This window comes from Megalobrama amblycephala, linkage group LG11 (assembly GCF_018812025.1).
Source record: "Megalobrama amblycephala isolate DHTTF-2021 linkage group LG11, ASM1881202v1, whole genome shotgun sequence".
Lineage (NCBI taxonomy): Eukaryota > Metazoa > Chordata > Actinopteri > Cypriniformes > Xenocyprididae > Megalobrama > Megalobrama amblycephala.
Window position 1 is genome coordinate 10559165 of NC_063054.1, and position 26923 is coordinate 10586087.

At 37.6% G+C, this 26923-nt stretch overlaps 1 protein-coding gene and 1 long non-coding RNA gene across 2 annotated transcripts in view; one reads left to right on the plus strand and one right to left on the minus strand.

The window, feature by feature from the left end:
- adcy1a (adenylate cyclase 1a) overlaps window positions 1-26923 on the plus strand; it is a 61420-nt gene that overhangs the window by 15650 nt on the left and 18847 nt on the right. Inside the window, exons 4-13 of the mRNA XM_048208637.1 lie at window positions 2045-2156; window positions 11819-11946; window positions 14447-14605; window positions 14715-14856; window positions 15906-16061; window positions 20408-20602; window positions 23306-23403; window positions 23592-23676; window positions 26075-26164; window positions 26632-26885. Coding sequence (XP_048064594.1) covers window positions 2045-2156; window positions 11819-11946; window positions 14447-14605; window positions 14715-14856; window positions 15906-16061; window positions 20408-20602; window positions 23306-23403; window positions 23592-23676; window positions 26075-26164; window positions 26632-26885 — 1419 coding nt within the window. The remainder of the gene's footprint in view (window positions 1-2044; window positions 2157-11818; window positions 11947-14446; window positions 14606-14714; window positions 14857-15905; window positions 16062-20407; window positions 20603-23305; window positions 23404-23591; window positions 23677-26074; window positions 26165-26631; window positions 26886-26923) is intronic.
- Window positions 23431-26760, minus strand: LOC125279136. Its single transcript, XR_007187319.1, has 2 exons — window positions 26624-26760; window positions 23431-26214 (listed from the first exon to the last, which is right to left on the minus strand). It is a non-coding gene; the product is annotated as an uncharacterized LOC125279136 (long non-coding RNA).

Below are 26923 nucleotides of genomic sequence, written 5' to 3' on the forward strand. Positions count from 1 at the left end.
CTCTCTCGATGAACGCACGATCAACATCAGCCATCTTGCAAACAGACAACCGCCTAGCACTTGCCCCTCCCACAAGAAGCGGATTTCGCCTCGGACGCGCGTCAATTTCGCTTCAAACGCTTGTTTTTTACGCGCGTCTATTTCGCTCTAGACGCGCGAATGCATTCAAAATGTTCAAGCGGCAAACTAGACGCGGTAGACGCGAATTTGACGCTCTATTCGCGTTTGGTGTGAACGCAGCATAAGACTTAAAGGGATAGTTCACCCAAAAATGAAAATTTGATGTTTATCTGCTTACCCCCAGCGCATCCAAGATGTAGGTGTCTTTGTTTCTTCAGTAAAACACAAATGATGATTTTTAACTGCAACCGCTGCCGTCTGTCAGTGGTATAATGCAAGTCAGCGGGAACTTGGACTATAAGAGTAAATAAAACACGACAGACAAATCCAAATTAAACCCTGCGGCTCGTGACGACACATTGATGTCCTAAGACACGAAACGATCGGTTTGTGCGAGAAACCGAACAGTATTTACCTCTCATTTTTTACCTCTAATACACCACTATGTCCAACTGCATTCATCACTCGATTCGTTTGGTCTGATCGCGCTCTGACAGCGGCAGTGATGTCTCGTGCATATACTTCAATGAGAGCGAGACATCACTGCCATTGTAAGAGCGCGATCAGACCAAACGAATCGAGTGATGAATGCCGTTGGACATAGTGGTGTATTAGAGGTAAAAAATGATATAAATACTGTTCGGTTTCTCGCACAAACCGATCGTTTCGTGTCTTAGGACATCAATGTGTCGTCACGAGCCGCAGGGTTTAATTTGGATTTGTCTGTCTTGTTTTATTTACTCTTATAGTCCAAGTTCCCGCTGACTTGCATTATACCACTGACAGACGGCAGCGGTTGCAGTTAAAAATCATCATTTGTGTTCTACTGAAGAAACAAAGACACCTACATCTTGGATGCTCTGGGGGTAAGCAGATAAACATCAAATTTTCATTTTTGGGTGAACTATCCCTTTAATGTGTTGAGCTATATAACAGTGATTAATTTTCTGTACATAAATATATTCAAACAGTTGTTCACCTGTCTAATAAAATCCATAATATATTAAAGCATCTTTGTTTCCATGGTTTCTACAAAATAAAACAGGAAATCGAGGATAATGCAGATATGACATCATTGATAGACTAAAATTGCTTATTTCTCTGGATTTTAACATTCTTGGAAACATCTGGGATAATGTATGTACACATGTCAACAAAGTATATAACACTGTTCAAGTGTTTTTTTGAAAAATGTATCCAAAAATCTAACATACTGTGCCTTTAATGCGTAAACATTATGGGAAGTGCGCTTGCCAGACGGGATTTAAACTTTGCCGGCTGGAAACGCAAGTTTGGTTTGAAGACGAGAAATGCACCAAGTTCACAATGTTCTCTCACAATTCCTGATTTATAACACACTTAACAGTGTTCGGCTGGTCTTGCGGCTGTCAGAGCAGAAATGGAAGCTGATGCTCTCTGTGTGTTTTTCCGTCATCTCCGGCATGTTCATATGTAAATTGTGTGAGCTTATTTTGTCCATTAGATCGAAAGATCTGAAAAAAAACATACATTTACCCACCCATAGACCCTCTCCTCAAAGAAATCAGGACAGAAGTGGTTGAAAGTGGACAAAAGAGATGGATTAAAACACCAGGTGTAAATGGGTATGTGTCTCCCTCATCTACTTGTGATCCAATCGACCAAAACACATCTTAATACCAGATTGAAACAGGTGCCTTAGGTGCGTCAAACAAATGATTGGGTGAGCCATGTACACCCTGGACCCCTGGCCTGGGTTAATCTACCGACTCTAATGTTTTAATGGATAAAGGCTAACAGATGCTGGTTGATTCATATTGCTTTTACAGTCCTCCTGTGCATGTTTCTGATAAAACAGTTTTTGGCTTGTCCCCAAGCCATTACAAAGAACAGTGTAAGGTCTGCTGTGAATCACCGTAACCTGTTGTCCTCTCATTCTCTGCAGCATCCTGTTTGCAGACATTGTCGGGTTTACCAGTCTAGCTTCCCAGTGCACGGCCCAAGAGCTGGTCAAACTACTGAACGAGCTCTTTGGGAAATTTGATGAGCTCGCTACAGTAAGTAATACTATTGGCATGTATGTGTTGAGAGGAAGGAATGGGGGAGCAAATCACATCAGAAAGCTTGATTCAATGGGCGTATGTGGTAACATATGATTGCTCACAGTCTGGCGGCAATATGCTAATCAGCATTATAATCATAATCCCCATTAGTGGCCACAGCTTCTCATAGAGTCCTTTTTGTGCACTCCGGAAGAGAGGAAGCATTTGAGTTAGAAACGCTATTATCCTATAGTATCCAACAGTGGACAAAAGACTTCTGACTGAGAAAAATGCAACATTCATTTTGGTAGAAAAGTATTTGGTAGAAAAAATACCACTTCCTCTAAAACAACTTGCCAACTGTAAAATAGCATAAAAATCTAAACAGGAATACTAGGTATCTGTTGGTGGTTGCTAAAGCATTGCTGTGTGGTTGCTAAAGTTTTCTTACGCTGCATCCGAAATCGAATACTATATAGTTTGCAAAAAATACTACACCAGCAAAGTAGTATGTAATACATAGTATTAAAAAAAAAATTAGGCGGAAAGTACCCAGATGACCTACTACATCCACTTAGATTCCTTGCCGCTGACGCCTTTGGCTTGCTTAGTTGGGGACACTTGACATTTGACTTGACATTCGATATTCAACAGTATTCTTGACATTTATTCAACAGTGCTTTTGATCTGCCTGCATTGACACTATTTTTTAAGAGCTGCTGTGCAGTCAAAATTATATACCAGTTATCACTGTAAAGCTGCTTTGAAACAATCTGCATTGTAAAAAGCGCTATATAAATAAAGGTGACTTGACTTGACTTGAAGTGTGCGTTTGATGGACACTTTACTATCCCATGAGACCACGGGAAAGGATTTCTGAATGGCAGTGAAGTGACACAACGAATGCTGGTTGGTCATGTGTCAGTAACAACATGGAGGATGTAGTATGTCCGTATTTCATTCATACTACCCATGTTCATGCTATATAGAACATACTATTTTAATGGTCGCAAAGTAAGATCAAATTCTAATCTAATACCTACTCAGACATTATGTGATTTCGGGTGCACTGATTTTTAGCTCATTGCTATGTTGTTGATAAACTGTTCTGGTTGTTGCTAGGGTGTTGCTAGGCGGCTGCTACATGGTTGCTTACTTGACTGTGACAACACAGCCCACTCTCTAGTCTTTGGTAACACTTTAGTTATTCTACTAACTATAAGTAACTTTGCAACTACATGTCAACTCTCATTAGAGTATTAGTAGAATGTCTGCTTAATATCTGCTAACACTTTATTTTTGTAAGTAACTGCAACTACATGGCAACTTATTCTGCTAACCCAAACCCTAACATCTAACCCTAACCTAACACTAATACTCTAATGAGAGTTAATTGACATGTAGTTGCAAAGTTACTTATAGTTAGTAGAATGTCTACAGTGGACCATTGAAATAAAGTGTAACCAAAGTTTGCCATAAATGATTGTCAGTACATTCGTCTATACACTTTTACATATACATATTTCAAAAACAACAGAAGGAATTATGAAATTACATGTAAAGATGAACTTAAAGGGTTAGTTCACACAAAAATGAAAAATATCCCATGATTTACTCACCCTCAAGCCATCCTAGGTCTATATGACTCTTCTTTCAGACGAACACAATTGGAGTTATATTAAAAAAATATCCTGGCTCTTCCAAGCTTTATAATGGAAGTGAATGGCGCTCCTGATTTTGAAGTTCAAAAGTGCATCCATCCATCATAAAAGTAATCCATACGGCTCCAGGGGGTTAATAAAGTCCTTCTGAAATGAAGCGATGGGATTTTGTAAGAAAAATATCCATATTTAAATCTTTAATCGGCAGACAGCCTACGCAAATCGACTTACGCCAACAGAGTAACCCCTGACATGACGCACTGACGAACGCTGAAGCACAGAGGATAGAGCAAAACAAAACACAGGTCACAAATTAGAAGTCTATTAGAAGTTTGTTGCCCAGCCCTCTTTTAGCGCAAGTGGATTTGCGTAGGCCGTCAGCCGGAAGCTATAGTTAATTTAGTTTATAAAGATTTAAATATAGCTATTTTTCTTACAAAAATCCATTGCTTCACTTCAGAAGGCCTTTATTAACCCCCTGGGTGGATTACTTTTATTATGGATGGATGCATTTTTTGGGCTTCAAAATCAGGAGCGCCATTCACTACCATTATAAACCTTGGAAGAGCCAGGATATTTTTTAATATTACTCTGATTGTGTTCGTCTGAGAGAAGATAGTCATATACAATTATAATGACTTAAAGGGGCTCTATGTAGGAATGACACCCAGTGTTCAAAATAGGTACTGCAGTCCAAATTCAAAATATTGTTTGGCCCGCTGCCCTCAAAGACGCGGGTTGCCAGCTTATACATCATATGGTTGCCAGCAACAATAGGGAGCGCAATTGACAATGAAAGCTGAGGAGACTTCAACAAAGCTGATGAGTTGATTTATCTGTTTTGATATGCTGTTGTTCATAGAGATATTTAGATGGATTCAGAGGCTTTTTAGTAGCGATGCACCAATTGCAATTTTCTTGGCCGATTCCGATTTCCGTTTTTTTGTTAGTGTGATCGGCCGATACATATTTTTTGCCGATTCTGATTTTCTTTCTAAGAACTATAAATGACAACATATACAAACAAAAATCTTCTTTTCTTCAATGCAGTTTTATTTTCATTAAAAACAAAAAAAACAAGTAAAAGTCAGTAATAAAATATAAACAGCAAATAAATGCAATAGAATAAAGAGAGCTATGAAACTAAGTTTTTCGGGTTAACTGGGTTTTTATTCAAGTAAGAAATACTACAGAAATTAAAGTAATCAAATGTAAAATAACACATTGTGTTATTTTGCATTGGTTACCTTAATTTCTGTAGTCTTTATTGCAAAAATTCTTACCATTAAAGTTATAAAACATATTCAATCAAGAGCAGAAATTCTCTGTTTGAGACTGAGCGTGGCTTGTTTGCTTCACTTATATAGATCAGTAGTGCGCATGCTTTTGGTGTGACCGCGGAACTTGCGGGAATGACTAAAATTTATGCGCAATACAAACACTACTTAACCGGAGCGAATGAGACGAGAGAGAGAGAGGAGGCGCCCGCGCGGGTGTGTGTCACTTCACAGTGACAGAGAAGATAGCGGGATTGCGCAGCTGACGTTATTGCCTGATTCTCTGACCAGTTTGTTTGCTGGTTTCCATGGCTGCAATACCACCAACTGGCAACCTGTGATGTCGAAATACTATTGGATAAACTGACAGCACATGGTTTCACACAGACCAAAACAAAGACAGACATTCCGACACGGAACGCACATTTTCAAAGTAGAATATCTGGCTGTAGCATTGTTTTTCTGAGAAACAAGTAGGTGAACTTAGCATGTTTCCTTAATATCTGCAAACATATTAGGGTATTTTTATGCTTTATTAAAGTAAAAATCTTACATAGAGCCCCTTTAAGGGGTCCGAAACATTACATTCAGTTCACACTTAAAGGTGCTCTAAGCGATCCTGGGTGGAGTAACTTCCTGTTGACGTTCGAAGTGTTGTCAAACAAAACAGAGGCTAGCTAGACCCTCCTCAACCTCCCCCTCCCCTCCCCTCCCCTCCCCTCCATGCTTCCTGAAACAGTCATGAACGCGCATTTAAAATCATTCTTGTCGGTTATTGGCTGGAGCATGTTTATTATGTTTCGTGGTCCAGGCTGCACACGTTTGTTTTTGTTGCCATTTTTGGAGCTTGTGGCGACTACAGAGACTGCGTTTTTTTACAGTGTGTTCAGGGGACAGACAGCTTGCGGATAGTGAGGAGATGTTTGCTGTATGTGACAAAAAATGTTTTGGCCTAAAAACGCATGACATCACTTAGCACCTTTAAGTATATTCTGTTAAAGTATATTATTTATGTAATTAGTAGTTTAAAAGTTCACTAAAATGTACTTCTTTTTCAAAAGTCTTTTGCCCGTCCACCAGATAAAAACTCTAAGACTGATCTCTCAGAAAGTATTTGCCCACTTGTGCTGAACAAACCACATAATTTGAGATGTTATCTGGTATCTTTCATGTTCAATAGACAGGTTGCTCATGGAAGTTTGATAGAATGTTAAGGGTTTGTTCAGATCCCTGACAATAGCAATAGAGATGCTTGTCTTAGCGAACACCAGTAAATATTTCAGCAGCCTCTCACAGTAAATGCTAAATTACCATCCTGACAGCTGTAGCTGTTTGCACTTTTCAAAGGTGCTGTCTGAGATCATAGAGAAGTAGCTTTGATGTACTGTAAATTACACCTACAAATTTTACTAGAGGCTTTTGTGTTATTTGGATCCTCTTCGTGGATTGTAATTATTTTCCTCCAATAAGTAAAAACTGTTTAGTGTGCTGGTGTTAGAAAGAGATAAAAGTAGATTAGCTGCAAATTTTCACTTTCATCAGTTTCCTTTCTTGGCTCAGTTTGTCTTTCTGTATCCCCAAGTCAGCAAGTGTAAGACTTTATTAAATACAGTCTGTTCCAGAGAAAAGTAAGGCTTCTGTGAAATGCAGCTCTGTCACAAAAACACAAAAATCAAAACTTTTTCCAAGTTCGACATTAGTTTATAATTCAGGCAACAGTTGGAATTGACTGGCACAGATGGTGTGTGTGTGTGTGTGTGTGTGTGTGTGTGTGTGCTGTGACAGGGGGTTTCCCACAGTCTCCTCCTGCCCTGTGGTGCCAGATGGTGCATCTCTAATGAAATAGAGCAAATGATCTGCGAAGAGTTCCTTTTTTTCTGTCTTTCTGTTTGTCTCACTCTCTTTAGTCTAAAGTGTCTCATTGTTTTGTTGAATCAATGTGAGTGGTATTATCCTGATAATGTCTTTGCAAAAGGGCCTATTTGAATCAGTATCTATAGTTCAAGGACCAATTTGTGAAGTGAAAATTCCAGATGTGAGCTAAATCTGACAACGCTTCCTTTTCATTACAACTCAATTGGAAAAAAATGAATAGTAACTACACTACTGTTGTCTCATGCTCACCATAAGGCTGCAATTATTTGATCAAAAATACAGTAAAACAGTAATATTGTGACATATTATTACATTTTAAAATACAAGCTTGTGCAGTAGGCTTATCTGTTAAGGCCCATTCACACCAAGGATGATAACTATAACAATAACTATAACGTTTTAATATTCATTCTAATATGAGAATAGGCAATTCCATATCACAGCTATAAAGATAACATAGAGGAACAATATTGCTGGAATAACCTTTTTTTGAGCTGATGAATGATAAAAAACATTGACTGCCAATCAAAATTCAGCCGACTTTAAAGAGCTCAAGCATTTATTAAAGCAGCAGACGACAAAACTGCAACGCACTTATAATAAACAAAACTTTATTATCCATTGGTGTGTATGGAAGCTTGTTTCCGCTATGGAATTAAAAAATAAAGGATAATTGTGACTTTTTATCTCACAATTCTGATTTTTTTTTCTTAGAATTGTATGATATAAAGTGAGAATTGCGAGAATTTAAAAAAACTAAAATATCTCACAATTCTGACTTTATAACTCACAACTGTGTTTATATCTCGCAATTCTGACTTTATATCTCGCGATTCTGACTTTTTAACTCGCAATTCTGACTTTATAACTCACAATTCTGACTTTATAACTCACAATTCTGACTTTATAACTCGCAATTCTGACTTTATAACTCGCAATTCTGACTTTTAACTCGACTTTATATCTCACAATTCTGACTTTATATCTCACAATTCTGACTTTATAACTCACAATTCTGACTTTATAACTCGCAATTCTGACTTTATAACTCGCAATTCTGACTTTATAACTCGCAATTCTGACTTTATATCTCACAATTCTGACTTTATAACTCGCAATTCTGACTTTATAACTCGCAGTTCTGACTTTATAACTCACAACTGTGTTTATATCTCGCAATTCTGACTTTATATCTCGCGATTCTGACTTTTTAACTCGCAATTCTGACTTTATAACTCGCAATTCTGACTTTATAACTCGCAATTCTGACTTTATAACTCGCAATTCTGACTTTATAACTCACAGTTCTGACTTTATAACTCGCAATTCTGACTTTATAACTCGAAATTCTGACTTTATAACTCGCAATTCTGACTTTATATCTCACAATTCTGACTTTTAACTTGCAATTCGACTTTATATCTCACAATTCTGACTTTATATCTCACAATTCTGACTTTATAACTCGCAATTCTGACTTTATATCTCACAATTCTGACTTTATAACTCGCAATTCTGACTTTATAACTCGCAATTCTGACTTTATAACTCGCAATTCTGACTTTGTCTCACAATTCTGATTTTATATCTCACAATTCTGACTTTATAACTCCCAATTCTGACTTTATATCTCACAATTGACTTTATAACTCGCAATTCTGACTTTATATCTCGCAATTCTGACTTTATATCTCACAATCCTGACTTTATATCTCACAATCCTGACTTTATAACTCGCAATTCTGACTTTATAACTCGCAATTCTGACTTTATAACTCGCAATTCTGACTTTATAACTCGCAATTCTGACTTTATATCACGCAATTCTGACTTTATATCACACAATCCTGACTTTATAACTCGCAATTCTGACTTTATAACTCACAATTCTGACTTTATAACTCTCAATTCTGACTTTATATCTCGCAATTCTGACTTTATATCTCACAATTAACTTTATATCTCGCAATTCTGACTTTATAACTCGCAATTCTGACTTTATAACTCACAATTCTGACTTTATAACTCTCAATTCTGACTTTATATCTCACAATTCTGACTTTATATCTCACAATTAACTTTATATCTCGCAATTCTGACTTTATAACTCGCAATTCTGACTTTATAACTCGCAATTCTGACTTTATATCTCGCAATTCTGATTTTATATCTCACAATTCTGACTTTATATCTCACAATTGACTTTATAACTCGCAATTCTGACTTTGTCTCACAATTCTGATTTTATATCTCACAATTCTGACTTTATATCTCACAATTAACTTTATATCTCGCAATTCTGACTTTATAACTTGCAATTCTGACTTTATATCTCGCAATCCTGACTTTATAACTTGCAATTCTGACTTTATAACTCACAATTCTGACTTTATAACTCGCAATTCTGACTTTATAACTCACAATTGACTTTATAACTCGCAATTCTGACTTTATATCTCGCAATTCTGACTTTATATCTCACAATTGACTTTATAACTCGCAATTCTGACTTTGTCTCACAATTCTGATTTTATATCTCACAATTAACTTTATATCTCGCAATTCTGACTTTATAACTCACAATTCTGACTTTATATCTCACAATTAACTTTATATCTCGCAATTCTGACTTTATAACTCGCAATTCTGACTTTATATCTCACAATTGACTTTATAACTCGCAATTCTGACTTTGTCTCACAATTCTGATTTTATAACTCCCAATTCTGACTTTATATCTCACAATTCTGATTTTATATCTCGCAATTCTGACTTTATAACTCGCAATTCTGACTTTATAACTCGCAATTCTGACTTTATATCTCGCAATTCTGACTTTATATCTCGCAATTCTGACTTTATATCTCGCAATTCTGACTTTATATCTCACAATTGACTTTATAACTCGCAATTCTGACTTTGTCTCACAATTCTGATTTTATAACTCCCAATTCTGACTTTATATCTCACAATTCTGATTTTATATCTCGCAATTCTGACTTTATATCTCACAATTGACTTTATAACTCGCAATTCTGACTTTATATCTCACAATTCTGATTTTATATCTCACAATTCTGACTTTATATCTCACAATTCTGACTTTATATCTCACAATTGACTTTATAACTCGCAATTCTGACTTTATATCTCGCAATTCTGACTTTATATCTCGCAATTCTGACTTTATTTCTCACAATTCTGACTTTATATCACGCAATTCTGACTTTATATCTCGCAATTCTGACTTTATATCTCGCAATTCTGACTTTATTTCTCACAATTCTGACTTTATATCACGCAATTCTGACTTTATAACTCGCAATTCTGACTTTATAACTCGCAATTCTGACTTTATTTCTCACAATTCTGACTTTATATCACGCAATTCTGACTTTATATCTCGCAATTCTGACTTTATATCTCACAATTCTGACTTTATATCTCACAATTCTGACTTTATAACTCGCAATTGACTTTATAACTCACAATTCTGACTTTATATCTCACAATTCTGACTTTATAACTCGCAATTCTGACTTTATAACTCACAATTCTGACTTTATATCTCACAATTCTGACTTTATAACTCACAATTCTGACTTTATATCTCGCAATTCTGACTTTATAACTCGCAATTCTGACTTTATAACTCACAATTCTGACTTTATATCTCGCAATTCTGACTTTATAACTCGCAATTCTGACTTTATATTCTGACTCGCAATTCTGACTTTATAACTCGCAATTCTGACTTTATATCACACAATTCTGACTTTATATCTCGCAATTCTGACTTTATATCTCACAATTCTGACTTTATATCTCACAATTCTGACTTTATAACTCGCAATTCTGACTTTATATCTCACAATTCTGACTTTATATCTCACAATTCTGACTTTATAACTCGCAATTGACTTTTTAACTCACAATTCTGACTTTATAACTCGCAATTCTGACTTTATAACTCACAATTCTGACTTTATATCTCACAATTCTGACTTTATAACTCGCAATTCTGACTTTATAACTCACAATTCTGACTTTATATCTCACAATTCTGACTTTATATCTCACAATCCTGACTTTATAACTCGCAATTGACTTTATTACTCGCAGTTTTGACTTTGTCACAATTCTGAGAAAAAATGAATGAACTGAATTGCTAGATGTAAACTCGCAATTGTGAGTTTATATCTCGCAATTCTGACATTATAACTCACAATTCTGACGTTATAACTCTCAGAAAAAAAAAAGAAAGTCCGAATTGTGGGATAAAGTCGCAATTACCTTTTTTTTATTTTTATTCAGTGGTGGAAACAAACTTCCATAGGTGTGGACTCTAAAATAGTTATCATTAAAGTAAAATTTGTAGTTATCATTCTTGGTGTGAACAGGCCTTTAGACTTAATGCAAGTTCCACATAAAATGACAAGCACACAAACAGCTTTATATATATGAGCAGATGAGAGTTTATTTGGCTATCAAAATACCACTTCTGTTATTTACATAGATTTATATACTTATATATATATATATATATATATATATATATAGAAGTATATAAATCTATGTAAATAACAGAAGTGGTATTTTGATAGCCAAATAAACTCTCATCTGCTCATTTCTTAACTGTCAAAGCAGGACATATCCTAATGGTTTGTCCCAGAAGTACCATAATCATTCTTTTCTTCACTTATAAATTGTGTAAACATGTCAGAAATCAGATTTTGTATAACCTAGTAGATATGTGATATTTATTAACAGCATTACTGACTTGCTTTCAACTGCATATCCCTTTTATTGGCTTTGTGTGTCTCTGGAAAAACTCCCATCGTGCTTTTGTGTGTCTGATTGGCAGGAAAACCATTGCAGGAGGATTAAGATCTTGGGAGACTGTTATTATTGCGTGTCGGGCCTGACCCAGCCCAAAGCAGACCACGCTCACTGCTGTGTGGAGATGGGTCTGGACATGATCGACACCATCACGTGAGTCAGTGTTTGTGGCCAAACCTCATTTTGTTTTAACAGCAGTCACTGAGCCGACCAGCAGCAGCTACCATCAACTGACAGACTGTATTTGAAAGCTATAGTGATTTTATTTGTGTGGGAATGTGTGTGTGTGTGAGACCTGCTCCACTATATTCACTTCTCTGCTCTGAATTCTAAGGCGGCTTTCACTGCTGCAGTCTCTTATCACCTCACACAGGTGTTAGAATATGCACACACACACACACACACACACACACACACACATAGGAATGCACGGACAAAAACTCGCACAGAAACATATCTCTCTCTCTCTCTTTCTCTCTTTCACACACACACGCACTTTTGGTCTCACATTAGTGTAGATCTCCTGCTTTGTGCTGGTAGCAAACAGAAAAGAAATTCCTCCTGCCAAAGCCCCCTCTCTCTCTTCAATCATCAGATCCAGCATTATAGTGAGGGATGAGGTGAGAATAAGAAGCTTTTGAGAAAAAAAAGGGGGGAAACCTAACTCTAGTTTTCTAGATGACAATATAGGTTTCCCACACTTTTCACCAATTAATTTATATGATTTCACCAATTAATTTTTAGGACCTTTTCTGTTGTTTACAATATTGTTTGTTATAGTGATTACAGTACATGAGGATTTAAAATCGATTTAAAGGGTTCCTGAAAATTCTGTCATTAATCACTCACCCTCATGTCGTTCCACACCTGTAAGACCTTCAATCATCTTCGGAAACACAAATTATGATATTTTTGATGAAATCCGAGAGTTTTTTTTTACCTCCCATAGAAAGTAAAGACATTGTTAAAATAGTCAACATGACTACAGTGGTTCAACCTTAATGTTATGAAGTGACGAGAATACTTTTTGTGCGCAAAAAACAAAACAAAAATAAAGAGTTTATTCAACAATTTCTTCTCTCCCTGTCATTCCCCTATGCAGTTGATGCAGTGCAGAGCTTCCGTGTTTACGTCCGGACGCTCGCTCAGTATTGACTGGCGCTGTACATGTGAGCAACATGACGCATTTGTGTGATGCTGATGCAGGAGCCGGCCAATAATGAGCCGCCGTTCTGACATAAACACGGAAACTCTGCAATTTGTCTTCAATGTAAACTGCGTTGAAGACTGACAGGGTAGAGAGGAAATAGTTGAATAAAGTCGTTGTTTTCTATGTGAGATTAAAAAAAAAAACAGCCTGTGTCTATTAAACCTTTGACAAAACGGTAACGGTAACAACAAACATTCACATCTGTGTTCGTGCTGCCGCTGAGCCAGAGAGAGCAGTTATCATGTATAGGTATGAAGCAGCTTCACAAACAGCCTTTTCAACCACACAATGTCGTTATTTCCATGTTACAAATATTCAGATTATCACAGAAGTACTGGGATAAAAGTTTATAGCTTGGATATAATCACTGATGTCTACGGTAGCGATCAAAATCCTTTTGAAAGTAACTTGGCGCTTCAAGCAAAGATTGTATCAAATACATTGTTACACCAGTAGGTGGTGACAAGCGACTTCAAAAATGGATGTCATTGAATCATTCATTCAGTCGTGTCGTTCAAAAATGCTGATTCATCCAGTAATGAAACAAGTGAAGTATTTATGAGTGAGTCATTGAATCATTCATTCAAACCGATTTAAAAAAAATAAATAATTCAAATTGATTAAACATTTTAAATAGACTACAGCCATGGGTGACATTAGGGGGGGGCAAGGGGGGGCAACTGCCCCCCATATTTTTCCCGATGTGATCCGTCAGCTCCAGCATACTACAATTTGGAGCGGTTAAGGCCCGGATATACTTCATTTCCCACGTTCCCCTCCGTCTCGCGCACAGTTGAGCGTGCAGGTCTTTCTAAGATACTTCTTTACCCCCTGAACGCGGAAAGACGCGTTCGGCACATGCAAACGTGCACCGTCCCTGGTCATAAAAATTCGGCTGCGCGGAGAGTCAAAGCTAGTCCACAGTCTAGTAAACGTTTCTTGCTTGCGCCGAAAAGATCTTTTGCTACTTCTGTTCCATTTAATTTTTTTTTAAGAAGTTTTAAAAATAACCAAAAAACAAAACAACAAAACAATTCAGACATAACTATGGTTTACAAGCAAATTTTACTATTTAGCCAATAAGATATTTTACATCAGATTATAACTAAAAGTTTACTTTCCTAGTTTATAGGTCTGGAAATCCCAGTTGTACAATTCCCTAATATTTCTACATATTTTTTTTTTTTACCTTAAATTATCGTATTTTATTATTTATCATATTTTATTATTTTAATATTGTTATCGTACAGTAAATTTTACCGTAAATTATTAATGGGTGTCGAATGTGCCTGCGGAGAAGCCATTTCTGCAGTTGCATCTGTAACCAAAAACTTTTGCTCTTTTGTGATGTTTCATCCACACCAGTAGGTGTCAGTATAAAGACTACTAATGTGCAAAACTTCAACAAGATGTACCTTTTTGTGAATATGTGTGTGCAATCAGGTCTGTTGCGGAAGCGACCGAGGTGAACCTGAACATGCGTGTGGGTTTGCACACGGGCCGCGTGCTGTGCGGGGTTCTGGGGCTCCGAAAGTGGCAGTATGACGTCTGGTCCAATGACGTCACACTGGCCAACATGATGGAGGCAGGAGGACTGCCTGGGTCAGTCCCACACCACATTTAACAACATAATCAGATATTAAACCTTCATGTAGCGAGGACTATATGAGCAGAAAGGTGATAGTGTGATCGTTTGCCCCTCCCCCAACAGGAAGGTTCATATCACCAAGGCAACGCTGGAATGTCTGAATGGAGATTACGAGGTGGAGCCGGGCTTCGGCCACGAGAGACACGCTTTCCTCAGCAAACACGCCATCGAGACGTTCTTCATCGTACCCTCACACAGACGCAAAGTACAAACACATCATCATCACATCGTACACAACATGAATAAACTCTCGTAAAGCATCTGTAATGAGGCTTTTTCTCGATAATACAAGCTATACTGTAAATAATGTAAGAGGGAAACTTGGCTAGATTGTGAAAAGTGGACATATCTTAGCCTCTATTATTGGGTAGATTTTTATTTATTTTTTTTTGGTTACATTGACAGTAAAGAATTAGAAAAAGTAATTTTAGTGGTACAGGAAATGATTGCATTTGATTAACAGTTATTGAGAACGAAACAGTGTCCATTTGGGGGGTTTTTAATGCTGTTTTTAATGAGCCACAGATGATGAGCAGTTTTCTTTCCTGTGTTGACTGATTTCCTATTGAAACAGGAAGCATTTAAATAGCCAATAGACTTTATTTACATTACAGTCAGCCACAGTCTTAAAATAAAAGGTTCTGAAAGGGGGTTTTCACAGCGATGATGCCATTTTGGTTCACCAAAGAACCTTTCTGTGTCTTAGTGTGAAGAACATTTTTCAACAATAAAGAACATTTTGAGGAAAGGAAAGATATAATTGGACAAACATTTGTTGTAAACTTTGAACTTTGAATTTTTTTTATCATGGTTTCCACAAAAAGCAGCACAACTGTTTTCAACATTGATAAAAATAAGAAATACTTTTTGATATATATATTAAATGTTACTTATTAATACTTCTATCATCATATTAGAATGATTTCTGAAGGATCATGTGACACTGAAGACTGGAGTAATGATGCTGAAAATTCAGCTTTGACAACACAGGAATACATTTTAAAATAGAAAACAATTATTTTAATATATTTAATATATTTTATTTAAAAGCCTTACACACATCCTAGTCCATCTGGAGTTCAAATGGATTAGAGGCATCTTATTCATATCACATTTTTAAGTCACTTCTTCTTTTTTCAGACAACAGTTACTGCAGCCATTTTCACACATTCAGTTAATCTTTTCTCTTTCCTCATTCCACATTTCTTCCCACCCCCATCCTCCCTCTCTCTCTCTCTCTCTCTCTCTCTGCAGATTTTTCCTGGGCTGATCCTATCAGACATAAAACCAGCGAAAAGGATGAAGTTTAAGACAGTCTGTTACCTGCTGGTGCAGCTCATGCACTGCAGAAAGATGTTCAAGGCTGAGATCCCTTTCTCCAACGTCATGACCTGTGAGGATGATGACAAGGTGCGTGATTTCTGCATACGTCCTTCTTAATGTTATATATTGTGGAACCAGGACCACTTTTTCGCATTAACCAAACTTAATAGACTGATATTAAATAGTTTTATAGTTATAATCAGGGCTTGACATTTACTTTTTTGCTCACCAGTCACTGTGGCTAGTGGTTTTCCAAAGTTACTAGTCACTCAGCTTTTTCACTGGCCACAATTCTGACATCAATACCATGGGGAAAAACTGCCATATAGATGTTTTTAATATTATCTCATAAATCAGCAGCAGGTATATTAGGCTGCTGTCACTTTAAGACATGACACATGGATCCATTATACTGTTACACATGCGTTTTCTTTCTCAACTGTTTACGTTCACTTAAAACATCACTGAATATTCGCCAAGACCAGCATTTTGACATTATTTTGTGTGTATTTGACTAAGCACAATAAGCCCTGTTGACAATGTCAAGCCCTGCTAAAACATTCAATATTCTGAAGTTTTAACATCTGATATTACTTCAAAGAGTAACTATTTAACACCAGCGAAATGAACAAAAATGATCCTTAGTCATACAAATGACTGTGTTTATTTGAATACTCGCCAAGACCAGCATTTTAAAGGGCCTCTATGTAAAATGACACCCAGTGTTCAAAATAGGTACCGCAGTCCAAATTTAAAATATTGTTTGGCCCGCCCCCTCGTTCAAAGACACGGTTGCCAGCAACAATAGGGAGCGCAATTGACAATGAAAGCTGAGGAGACTTAAACACTGTAAGCTGATGAGTTGATTTATCTGTTTAATATGCTGTTGTTCATAGAGATATTTAGATGGATGCAGAGGCTTTTAGGTCAGGTAGAATCTGCGATTCTCTGACCAGTTTGTTTGCTGGTTTCCATGGCTACAATACGCGGTGTTTTCCGCCAACTGGCAACCTGTGATGTCGAAATACTATTGGATAAACTGCAGCACACGGATTCACACAGACCAAAACAAAAACAGACATTCCGACACGGAACGCACATTTTCAAAGTAGAATATCTGGCTGTAGCAATGTTTTTCTGAAAAACAAGTAGGTGAACTTAGCATGTTTCCTAAATATCTGCAAACATATCGGGATATTTTTATGCTTTATTAAAGTAAAAATCTTACATAAAGCCCCTTTAACATTATTTTGTGTGTATTTGACTGTTTAAGTGCAATAAGCCCTGTTGACAATAAGTCAAGCCCTGCTATAACATCCAATAGTCTGAAGTCTGACATTACTTCAAAGAGTTAAACATAACTGTTTAACACCAGGTATGGAGATTAACTGAACATATTTATCTATGTATACAGATATTTATGATGATGAGTGTATTTACATGTGAAACAAAATGCTGATGACTACAAAAGTAATCTCTATATTTAAACCAACAATGAAAGAAAACTTTGAAATCAATACGTTTTAAAACCATTTCTTTCTAGTTCTCTTGATATCAAAAAAATACCGATATGGGCATAAAACATGGCCACAAAAAAGCTACCACTGATGTTGCAGTTTAAGAGGGCACTTACAGAACACCGCTTTCAACTAAATGTTTTATGCATTTTGGCCGTTCATTTACAGAACAACAGCATTTTATGGGCCTGAAGATTTTTTGAAAGCTATCGTCTCCACGTAAACTGAAAATGGTGACTTAATTCACTTGCTTATTATGTTTTCAGTCTATAGGCGCATTTCTTTGCAAAGTGATATTGCCAACTACTGGCCTGGCAGCAGAATACAGCATTTTTAGTCCGAAAAACTTTTCAGTTTTTAGTACATTGTTGTTGTGTAAACATACCCTAAAATAAGTGTTTATAATGTTTAAATTATTAAGTAAAATATCATAGAAAAATATTTCAATCATGTCGGACCTGATATGGAATCGCAGTGGAAAATCTGAGTAGTGTGCCCTGCCGGTCTACAGAAGAACTAAAAAAAAGGAAGGTTTGGCTCATTATTATTGATAACATAATAATTAATCATGAGCTAAGACATCACCGTGTAATGATATCACAACCAGTCAGTCAGCGAAAACTGGTTCTGGTTCTGCAGATATATTGTGATTGCTGCTTTATGTACAGTGACAGTCTTCCAATACTTGCAAAGCCAAAATCCCAAAATCCCCAAATCACCTTTCACACCCACACAAATCACATTCACTCTGTTTTAATCCAGTCCACTCTTTAATGCCACTTCTTCAGATGAGTGGATGATTGCACACAGATCCAATCACCACTGCAGATTTACTGTTCTCATCATGTGTGACTGTGTGTGTGTGTGTGTGTGTGTGTGTGTGTGTGTGTGTGTGTGTGTGTGTGTGTGTGTGTGTTTTGACTTGTATCAGTGCATAATTAAACATCTTATCACCATTGCATGTGTGAGAAAATATGCTGAGATGTGTTGAATTCCCATCTGTCACCATGTACTCTAGATTTGTGTCTAGATGAGTTTAAAAGGTTCTTTCCTTACCTAATAATCATAAAGTGATAGTTCACCCAAGAATGAAACTTTTGTCATCATTTACTCACCCTCATGTCATTCCAAAACAAATATACACAAAAAATATGTCACTCTTTAAATCTTCTGAAGTCATATGACAGCTTTGCATAAGCAACAGATCAAAATTTATGACATTATTTATTGAAAATCTTTCCTGCTGCTGAACTGAAATTTATTTGTACAAACCCGATTCCAAAAAAGTTGGGACACTGTACAAATTGTGAAAAAAAAAGGAATGCAATAATTTACAAAACTCATAAACTTATATTTTATTCACAATAGAATATAGATAACATATCAAATGTTGAAAGTGAGACATTTTGAAATGTCGTGCCAAATATTGGCTCATTTTGGATTTCATGAGAGCTACACATTCCAAAAAAGTTGGGACAGGTAGCAATAAGAGGCCAGAAAAGTTAAGTGTACATATAAGGAACAGCTGGAGGACCAATTTGCAACTTATTAGGTCAATTGGCAACATGATTGGGTATAAAAAGAGCCTCTCAGAGTGGCAGTGTCTCTCAGAAGTCAAGATGGGCAGAGGATCACCAATTCCCCCAATGCTGCGGCGAAAAATAGTGGAGCAATATCAGAAAGGAGTTTCTCAGAGAAAAATTGCAAAGAGTTTGAAGTTATCATCATCTACAGTGCATAATATCATCCAAAGATTCAGAGAGTCTGGAACAATCTCTGTGCGTAAGGGTCAAGGCCGGAAAAACATACTGGATGCCCGTGATCTTCAGGCCCTTAGACGGCACTGCATCACATACAGGAATGCTACTGTAATGGAAATCACAACATGAGCTCAGGAATACTTCCAGAAAACATTGTCGGTGAACACAATCCACCGTTCCATTCGCCGTTGCCGCTAAAACTCTATAGGTCAAAAAAGAAGCCATATCTAAACATGATCCAGAAGTGCAGGTGTTTTCTCTGGGCCAAGGCTCATTTAAATTGGACTGTGGCAAAGTGGAAAACTGTTCTGTGGTCAGACGAATCAAAATTTGAAGTTCTATTTGAAGTTCTATTTGAAGTTCTATTTTGAAGTTCTATTTGTCCTCTTTGACTAAAGAGGACAAGGACAACCCAAGTTGTTATCAGCGCTCAGTTCAGAAGCCTGCATCTCTGATGGTATGGGGTTGCATGAGTGCGTGTGGCATGGGCAGCTTACACATCTGGAAAGGCACCATCAATGCTGAAAGGTATATCCAAGTTCTAGAACAACATATGCTCCCATCCAGATGTCGTCTCTTTCAGGGAAGACCTTGCATTTTCCAACATGACAATGCTAGACCACATACTGCATCGATTAGAAGAAGGATCCGGGTACTGAAATGGCCAGCCTGCAGTCCAGATCTTTCACCCATAGAAAACATTTGGCGCATCATAAAGAGGAAGACCTAAGACAGTTGAGCAACTAGAAGCCTGTATTAGACAAGAATGGGACAACATTCCTATTCCTAAACTTGAGCAACTTGTCTCCTCAGTCCCCAGACGTTTGCAGACTGTTATAAAAAGAAGAGGGGATGCCACACAGTGGTAAACATGGCCTTGTCCCAACTTTTTTGAGATGTGTTGATGCCATGAAATTTAAAATCAACTTATTGTTCCCTTAAAATGATACATTTTCTCAGTTTAAACATTTGATATGTCATCTATGTTGTATTCTGAATAAAATATTGAAATTTGAAACTTCCACATCATTGCATTCTGTTTTTATTCACAATTTGTATAGTGTCCCAACTTTTTTGGAATCTGGTTTGTATATAAACTTGAAATTTTGGAATCTGCTCTACTGGAATTGAACTGAAATTTTCCCTGGGTTTCCAGAGACGAGCGTTGCGAACAGCTTCTGAGAAACTGCGCAATCGGACGTCATTTTCAGCGGGAATGGTACAGAACTCTCCCGGGACCAGAGTGAACCGTTACATCGGCCGTATGATAGAAGCACGACAGACGGAGTCTGAGACGGCAGACCTCAACTACATTACCCTAACATACAGGAGCAGAGAGAGAGAGCAGAGAGTGAGTACACACAACTGCATGATGGTGTGAGCGGGGCTAGATCTTACATGGGAGAAGTTGTCACAAAGACTGTTTTGAACCTCTTAAAATGGAATGATTTTTTAAAATTATGTGTCCAAGCTAAAATAACATATTATATTGTCATATTTTTGCTATAGATGCTGGGTAAATAAGTAATCACGTTAAAACCACACTGAAAAAAGTTTTAAAAATTTTAATTTAAAAGTTTTTAAATTAAAAAATTTATATATTTTTGTATTTTAAAATTGATAAATTTATCTAAATGTATTGATTACAATATTTGTTGGATATTGTTAAAGCAAATTTACCTTTTACAGTTTTGCTGCAATTTTGTTTTTATTTTTTTTTCTTTATTTTTTGTATATTACTGTTTAAATATAGCTGAAAAAAAAAAAATCATGTAATATGTTTAATGGCAAGTTCCATTATGACAACTTACCCCACTATTGGTAACCATGTGGTCAATGAACTTTATCAAAAGCTTTATTATTATTATTATTATTATTATATACAAGACTTTAAGGTGAATTACCATTCAAAATTTTGGAGTTTGGTATGATTTTTTATTTTATTTTATTTTTTAAGCTCTCTTCTGGTCACTACAGCTGCATTAATTTGATCAAAAATACAGTAAAAACAGCAATTTTGTGAAATATTATTGCAATTTAAAATAGCTGTTTTCTGTTTTAATATTAAAATGAAATTTATTCCTGTGATCAAAGCTGAATTTTCAGCATCATTACTCGAGTCTTCAGTGTCACATGACCCTTCAGAAATCATTCTAATATGATGATTTATTATCAGTGTTGGAAAGTGGAAACAGTTGTGATGCTTAATATTTTTTATAACCTCCTGTGATACTTTTTTTCAGGATTCTTTGATTTAAAAAAGTAAAAAATAACAGCATTTATTCAAAATAGAAATCTTTCCTAACAATAGAAATCTTTTTATTCATCAAAGAATCCTGAAAAAGTATCACAGGTTATAAAAATACTGTTTCCAACATTGATAATAAATCAGCATAATAGAATGATTTCTGAAGGATCATGTGATACTGAAGACTGGAGTAATGATGCTGAAAATTCAGATTTTCATCACAGAAATAAATTATACTTTGAAATATATTAAATAAAAAAGCATTATTTTAAACCGTAACAGTATTTCACAATATTACTGTTGTTTTTTTCTGTATTTTTGATCAAATAAATGCAGGCTTGATGATATTTTTTTTTTTTTTTTTTTTTTACATTTGAACCCCTGCCCCTGAGGAACTCTCTGCATGTCCCTGCATATTATTATCAATGTTTTTCAGGATTCTTTGATAAATAGAAAGTTCAAAAGAACTGCATTTATTTGAAACCATAATCTTCTGTAACATTATAAATGTCTTTAAATGTTTTTTGTTTAATTTAATGCATTAAAGTATTCATTTATTTATAAAAATATCATACTGACCCCAAACTTTTGAACGGTATAGTGTGTGTCTATGCAGAAATAGACTTTAAAAACCCTGTGAAATATTCACTGGAGTGGCAAGTGTGACAACATGCCCCAGTGTCCCTAACACAGCAGTACGCGATCCAGGGCATTTGGCAGTAGTGACTTAGCGAAATGTGAGAGAGATGGAGTGAAAAATTTCCTCAGACACACACGCCGCATCCCCCGCATTGTTCCGTTGTGCTTCGTGACTCCCTGTCTCCTCTCACTTTCAACATCCTCTCTCCCCCTCATCTCTCTCTCTCCCCCGTTTCTCACCAGCTCTCTCCATAGCTCTGTTCTCTCTGTCTTTGCCTGTATTCACTCCTCTACAATCCCTCCCATCTTCGATTCATGTGAGACGTCTGCCCACCCTAACAGAATGGGGGCAACAGTAATGATTATGGAAAATCTGTCAGACTCACGATATGTATTCTCTTTCTTACACACACACATACACACACACACACTCATGCATGCAGGAGCGTGGTGGCTTTCCCTGCTCTCTCTGGGAGTATAATGACATTGCATCTGTCTCTTGTGAAGAGGGGGATGCTGGCTTTATACTCTAATGAAGCTGACGCACAAAGCAGTGTGTTGCATTGATCTCTCGCAGTCTGCGCTGGAATGACACAAATACATGTTGCTTATGACACCTACAACAGATACAACAAAACATATGTTTACATGAACACACACACGGCTGTTTCTTCAACTTTCAACACTTTTATGTATAGATTTTTGTCAATATGAAATTATATAAATATAATACATAATTAAAATTGTCTGAGAAACTTATTACCATGTCTTCTTTGTTTGTTTTTGCTACTTAAAAATGCCTTTTATTCTGTATATGCTGTAGATTTATTCATTTTTCTCATGTCCCAGACATTCAATCTCAAAATATTTAGAAAATTATTTAATTGTGTGTGTGTTCGGGATACATAAAATGCGAAAAATGAGGCTTAGCAAGACAAAAGAGTCACCATTTTATTTCAAAAAATGTTTAAAATGTAATTTCTTTCATCATTTCCATAACAAAATAAATGGTGATTTTTTTTTTAATGACATTGTGCATGATGGTTCAGACTATATTTTCTAAAAGTGCACAGGGCTATAAGTGCAAATACAGTGGATGAAAATACCTTTACACACATGTAACTGCTACGATCTATCAAATTGTCTCTGTCTCTCTCTGTCACACAGTATCAGCAAGTGTATGACGAAGCCTTCATCAGTGCGGTGGTTATCTCGCTTGTCCTCGCTTCATTTTTTGCAGTGGTCTATTTTCTCATCATTCCTCAGTATGTAAATCACACGTGCACACAATACCTGACACAACAACATAACACACCTTTTTTTATTTGCCAGACACACTAAATTGAGCACATATTTTACTTGCTCAGGTCACTGCATCACACAACACACATCCATATAACATGTGGAAAACCCCTCTATTTCCCTCTCTCTCTCTCTCTCTCTCTTGCTGCAGAGGTCTTCTGGTTGTGATTCTTCTGGTTCTCTGTTTGTGTTTCCACATGGCAAGTGTGATGTACCTTCACATCACTCATGTGCAGGTAAAAACACACACACACACACACACACACACACACTCACACGTACCCTACGCATATCCTACAAATACCCTTGCATCCAACCAGCGCACCCTAGCACCACCTAACAACCACCCAGAACACCCTACAAATACCTTAGCAACCACCCATAACATCCTAGTACCACCTAACAACCGTCAGAGACACCCTAGTACCACTTAGCAACCATGCAGAACAACATTGAAGCAACTTTGTAGCAACCACAGAGCAACACCCTAACAACCATCTGGAGCACCCTAGTACCACCTAGCAACCATCCTAACAACACCCTAGCAATCACCCAGAACACCTTAACAATGCCCTACCCAACCATCCATAACACCCTGAAACCACCTAACAACCATCCAGAGCACCATTAAAACACTCTAGCAACCGGCCAGAACACACTGGCACCACCTAGCAATGACCCAGAACACCCTCATATCACATAACAACTACTCATGACACCTTAACAGCTACATAGCAACACCTTAGCAACCTCCCAGAGCACCCTAGTACCACCTAACACCTATCAGAGACACCCTAGCACCGCCTAGCAACCATCTAGAACATCCTAGCAACCACTCAGAACTCCCTGGCACCACCTAGCAACCACTTAGAGCATCTTGCCATGACTTAGCAACTACTCATGACACCTTAGCAGCTACATAGTAACACCTTAGCAACCTCCCAGAGCACCCTAGTACCGCCTAACAACTATCAGAGACACCCTAGCACCGCCTAGCAGCCATCTAGAACATCCTAGCAACCACTCAGAACTCCCTGGCATCACCTAGCAACCACTTAGAGCATCTTGCCATCATTTAGCAACTACTCATGACACCTTAGCAGCTACATAGTAACACCTTAGCAACCTCCCAGAGCACCCTAGTACCACCTAACAACTATCAGAGACACCCTAGCACCACCTAGCAACCATCTAGAACATCCTAGCAACCATTCAGAACTCCCTGGCACCACCTAGCAACCACTTAGAGCATCTTGCCATCACTTAGCAACTACTCATGACACCTTAGCAGCTACATAGTAACACCTTAGCAACCTCCCAGAGCACCCTAGTACCACCTAACAACTATCAGAGACACCCTAGCACCGCCTAGCAACCATCTAGAACATCCTAGCAACCACTCAGAACTCCCTGGCATCACCTAGCAACCACTTAGAGCATCTTGCCATCACTTAGCAACTACTCATGACACCTTAGCAGCTACATAGTAACACCTTAGCAACCTCCCAGAGCACCCTAGTACCGCCTAACAACTATCAGAGACACCCTAGCACCGCCTACCAACCATCTAGAACATCCTAGCAACCACTCAGAACTCCCTGGCATCACCTAGCAACCACTTAGAGCATCTTGCCATCACTTAGCAACTACTCATGACACCTTAGCAGCTACATAGTACTACCTTAGCAACCTCCCAGAGCACCCTAGTACCACCTAACAACTATCAGAGACAACCTAGCACCGCCTAGCAACCATCTAGAACATCCTAGCAACCACTCAGAACTCACTGGCACCACCTAGCAATGACCCAGAACACCCTCATATCACCTAACAACTACTCATGACACCTTAGCAGCTACATAGCAACACCATATCAATCTCCCAGAGCACCCTATTACCACCTAACAACCATCAGAGACAGCCTAGCACCACCTAGCAGCCATCTAGAACATCCTAGTAACTATCTCAAATATCCCTGGCACAGCATAGCAACCACCCACAGCACCCTGCCATCACCTAACAAAAACTCAGGACGCCTTAGCAGCCATATAGCAACACCTTAGCAACCTCCCAGAGCACCCTACTACCACCTAACAACCATCAGAGACACCCTAGCACTGCCTAGCAACCATTTAGAACATCTTAGCAACCACTCAGAACTCCCTGGCACCACCTAGCAATGACCCAGAGCACCATGCCATCACCTAACAACTACTCAGGACACCTAAGCAGCCACATAGCAACCTCCCAGAGCACCCTAGTACCACCTAACAACCATCACAGACACCCTATTACCACATAGCAACCATCTAGAACATCTTGGCAACCACACAGAACTCCCTGACACCAACTAGCAACGACCCAGAGCACTCTGCCATTAGCAAACAACAACTACTTTTAGGACACCTTAGCAGCCACATAGCAACACCTTAGCAACCTCCCTAGTTCCACCAAACAACCATCAGAGACACCCTAGCACCACCTAGCAAGCACCCACAGCACTCTAGCATCGTGGAGGTGAGTTTTGCACAGGCAGACACTACTGTGATTTTTTTCATCAAATGTGAAACTCTAGTCTCTGTGTGCTTTTGCTCAGCAGGTTTACTGACTCCTCTCTCCTCTCTGTCTTCTCAGTGCTCCCCTGACTGTCTGACCCTGCAGATCAGAACAGTTCTGTGTGGGTTTCTGGTTCTGCTGATGTACTCCGTGACCCAGGGGTGTGTGGTGAGTGTGTGTGTACAGTAGAAGAGAGTATGAGGGTGTTGCTTATCACACTGAAAAAAAAAAAAAAAAAAAAATGAGTGCAAAAGATTTTAACAGGTTGACCCATTTATTTCTTGTCATGCATTAGACCTTGTGATAGCACTTTACTTGAGCTGTATAAAGGCTATAATGTCAAAAAAACAATATTTTAAAGATTATAATAATATTTATTATGTACTAAGCTTTGAAAATACACTTTGTAATGCATTTTATCATGGTATTAATTTGTTGCAACCAAATTAAAGCTTTCTGGGAAAGTAATTATTCTTCTGCTCAGGTTAATTAAATGAAAGTGTGTGTGTGTATATATATATATATATATATATATATATATATATATACACACACACACACAATCATGCAGTTGTTTCTTTGTATTTTCTTGTCTTTGTGCATTTGAATGCGTATGTCTTGCTGTACCTGCACAGGTGGGATGTGTACCGTGGTCACTGGAGGGGAATTCCAGTGTCTCCATGGTGACAGTTGTCACAGTGAATGGGACCGCTGTGGGCTCCGGGGTGTGCAAATACACTCCGTATGTATTTTTATCATGTGTGATGGCGTCTCTATCTGTGGCCCTGTACCTTCGTGTGTCATCACTACCCAAGATCCTCCTGCTTCTCCTTCTCAACATCCTCCACACTGTCGTCATGGAGACCAGCGGCTATCGGAAGGCCATAGGGTGAGTCAAGCTAAATGCAAAGGTTATAGTAATAGATT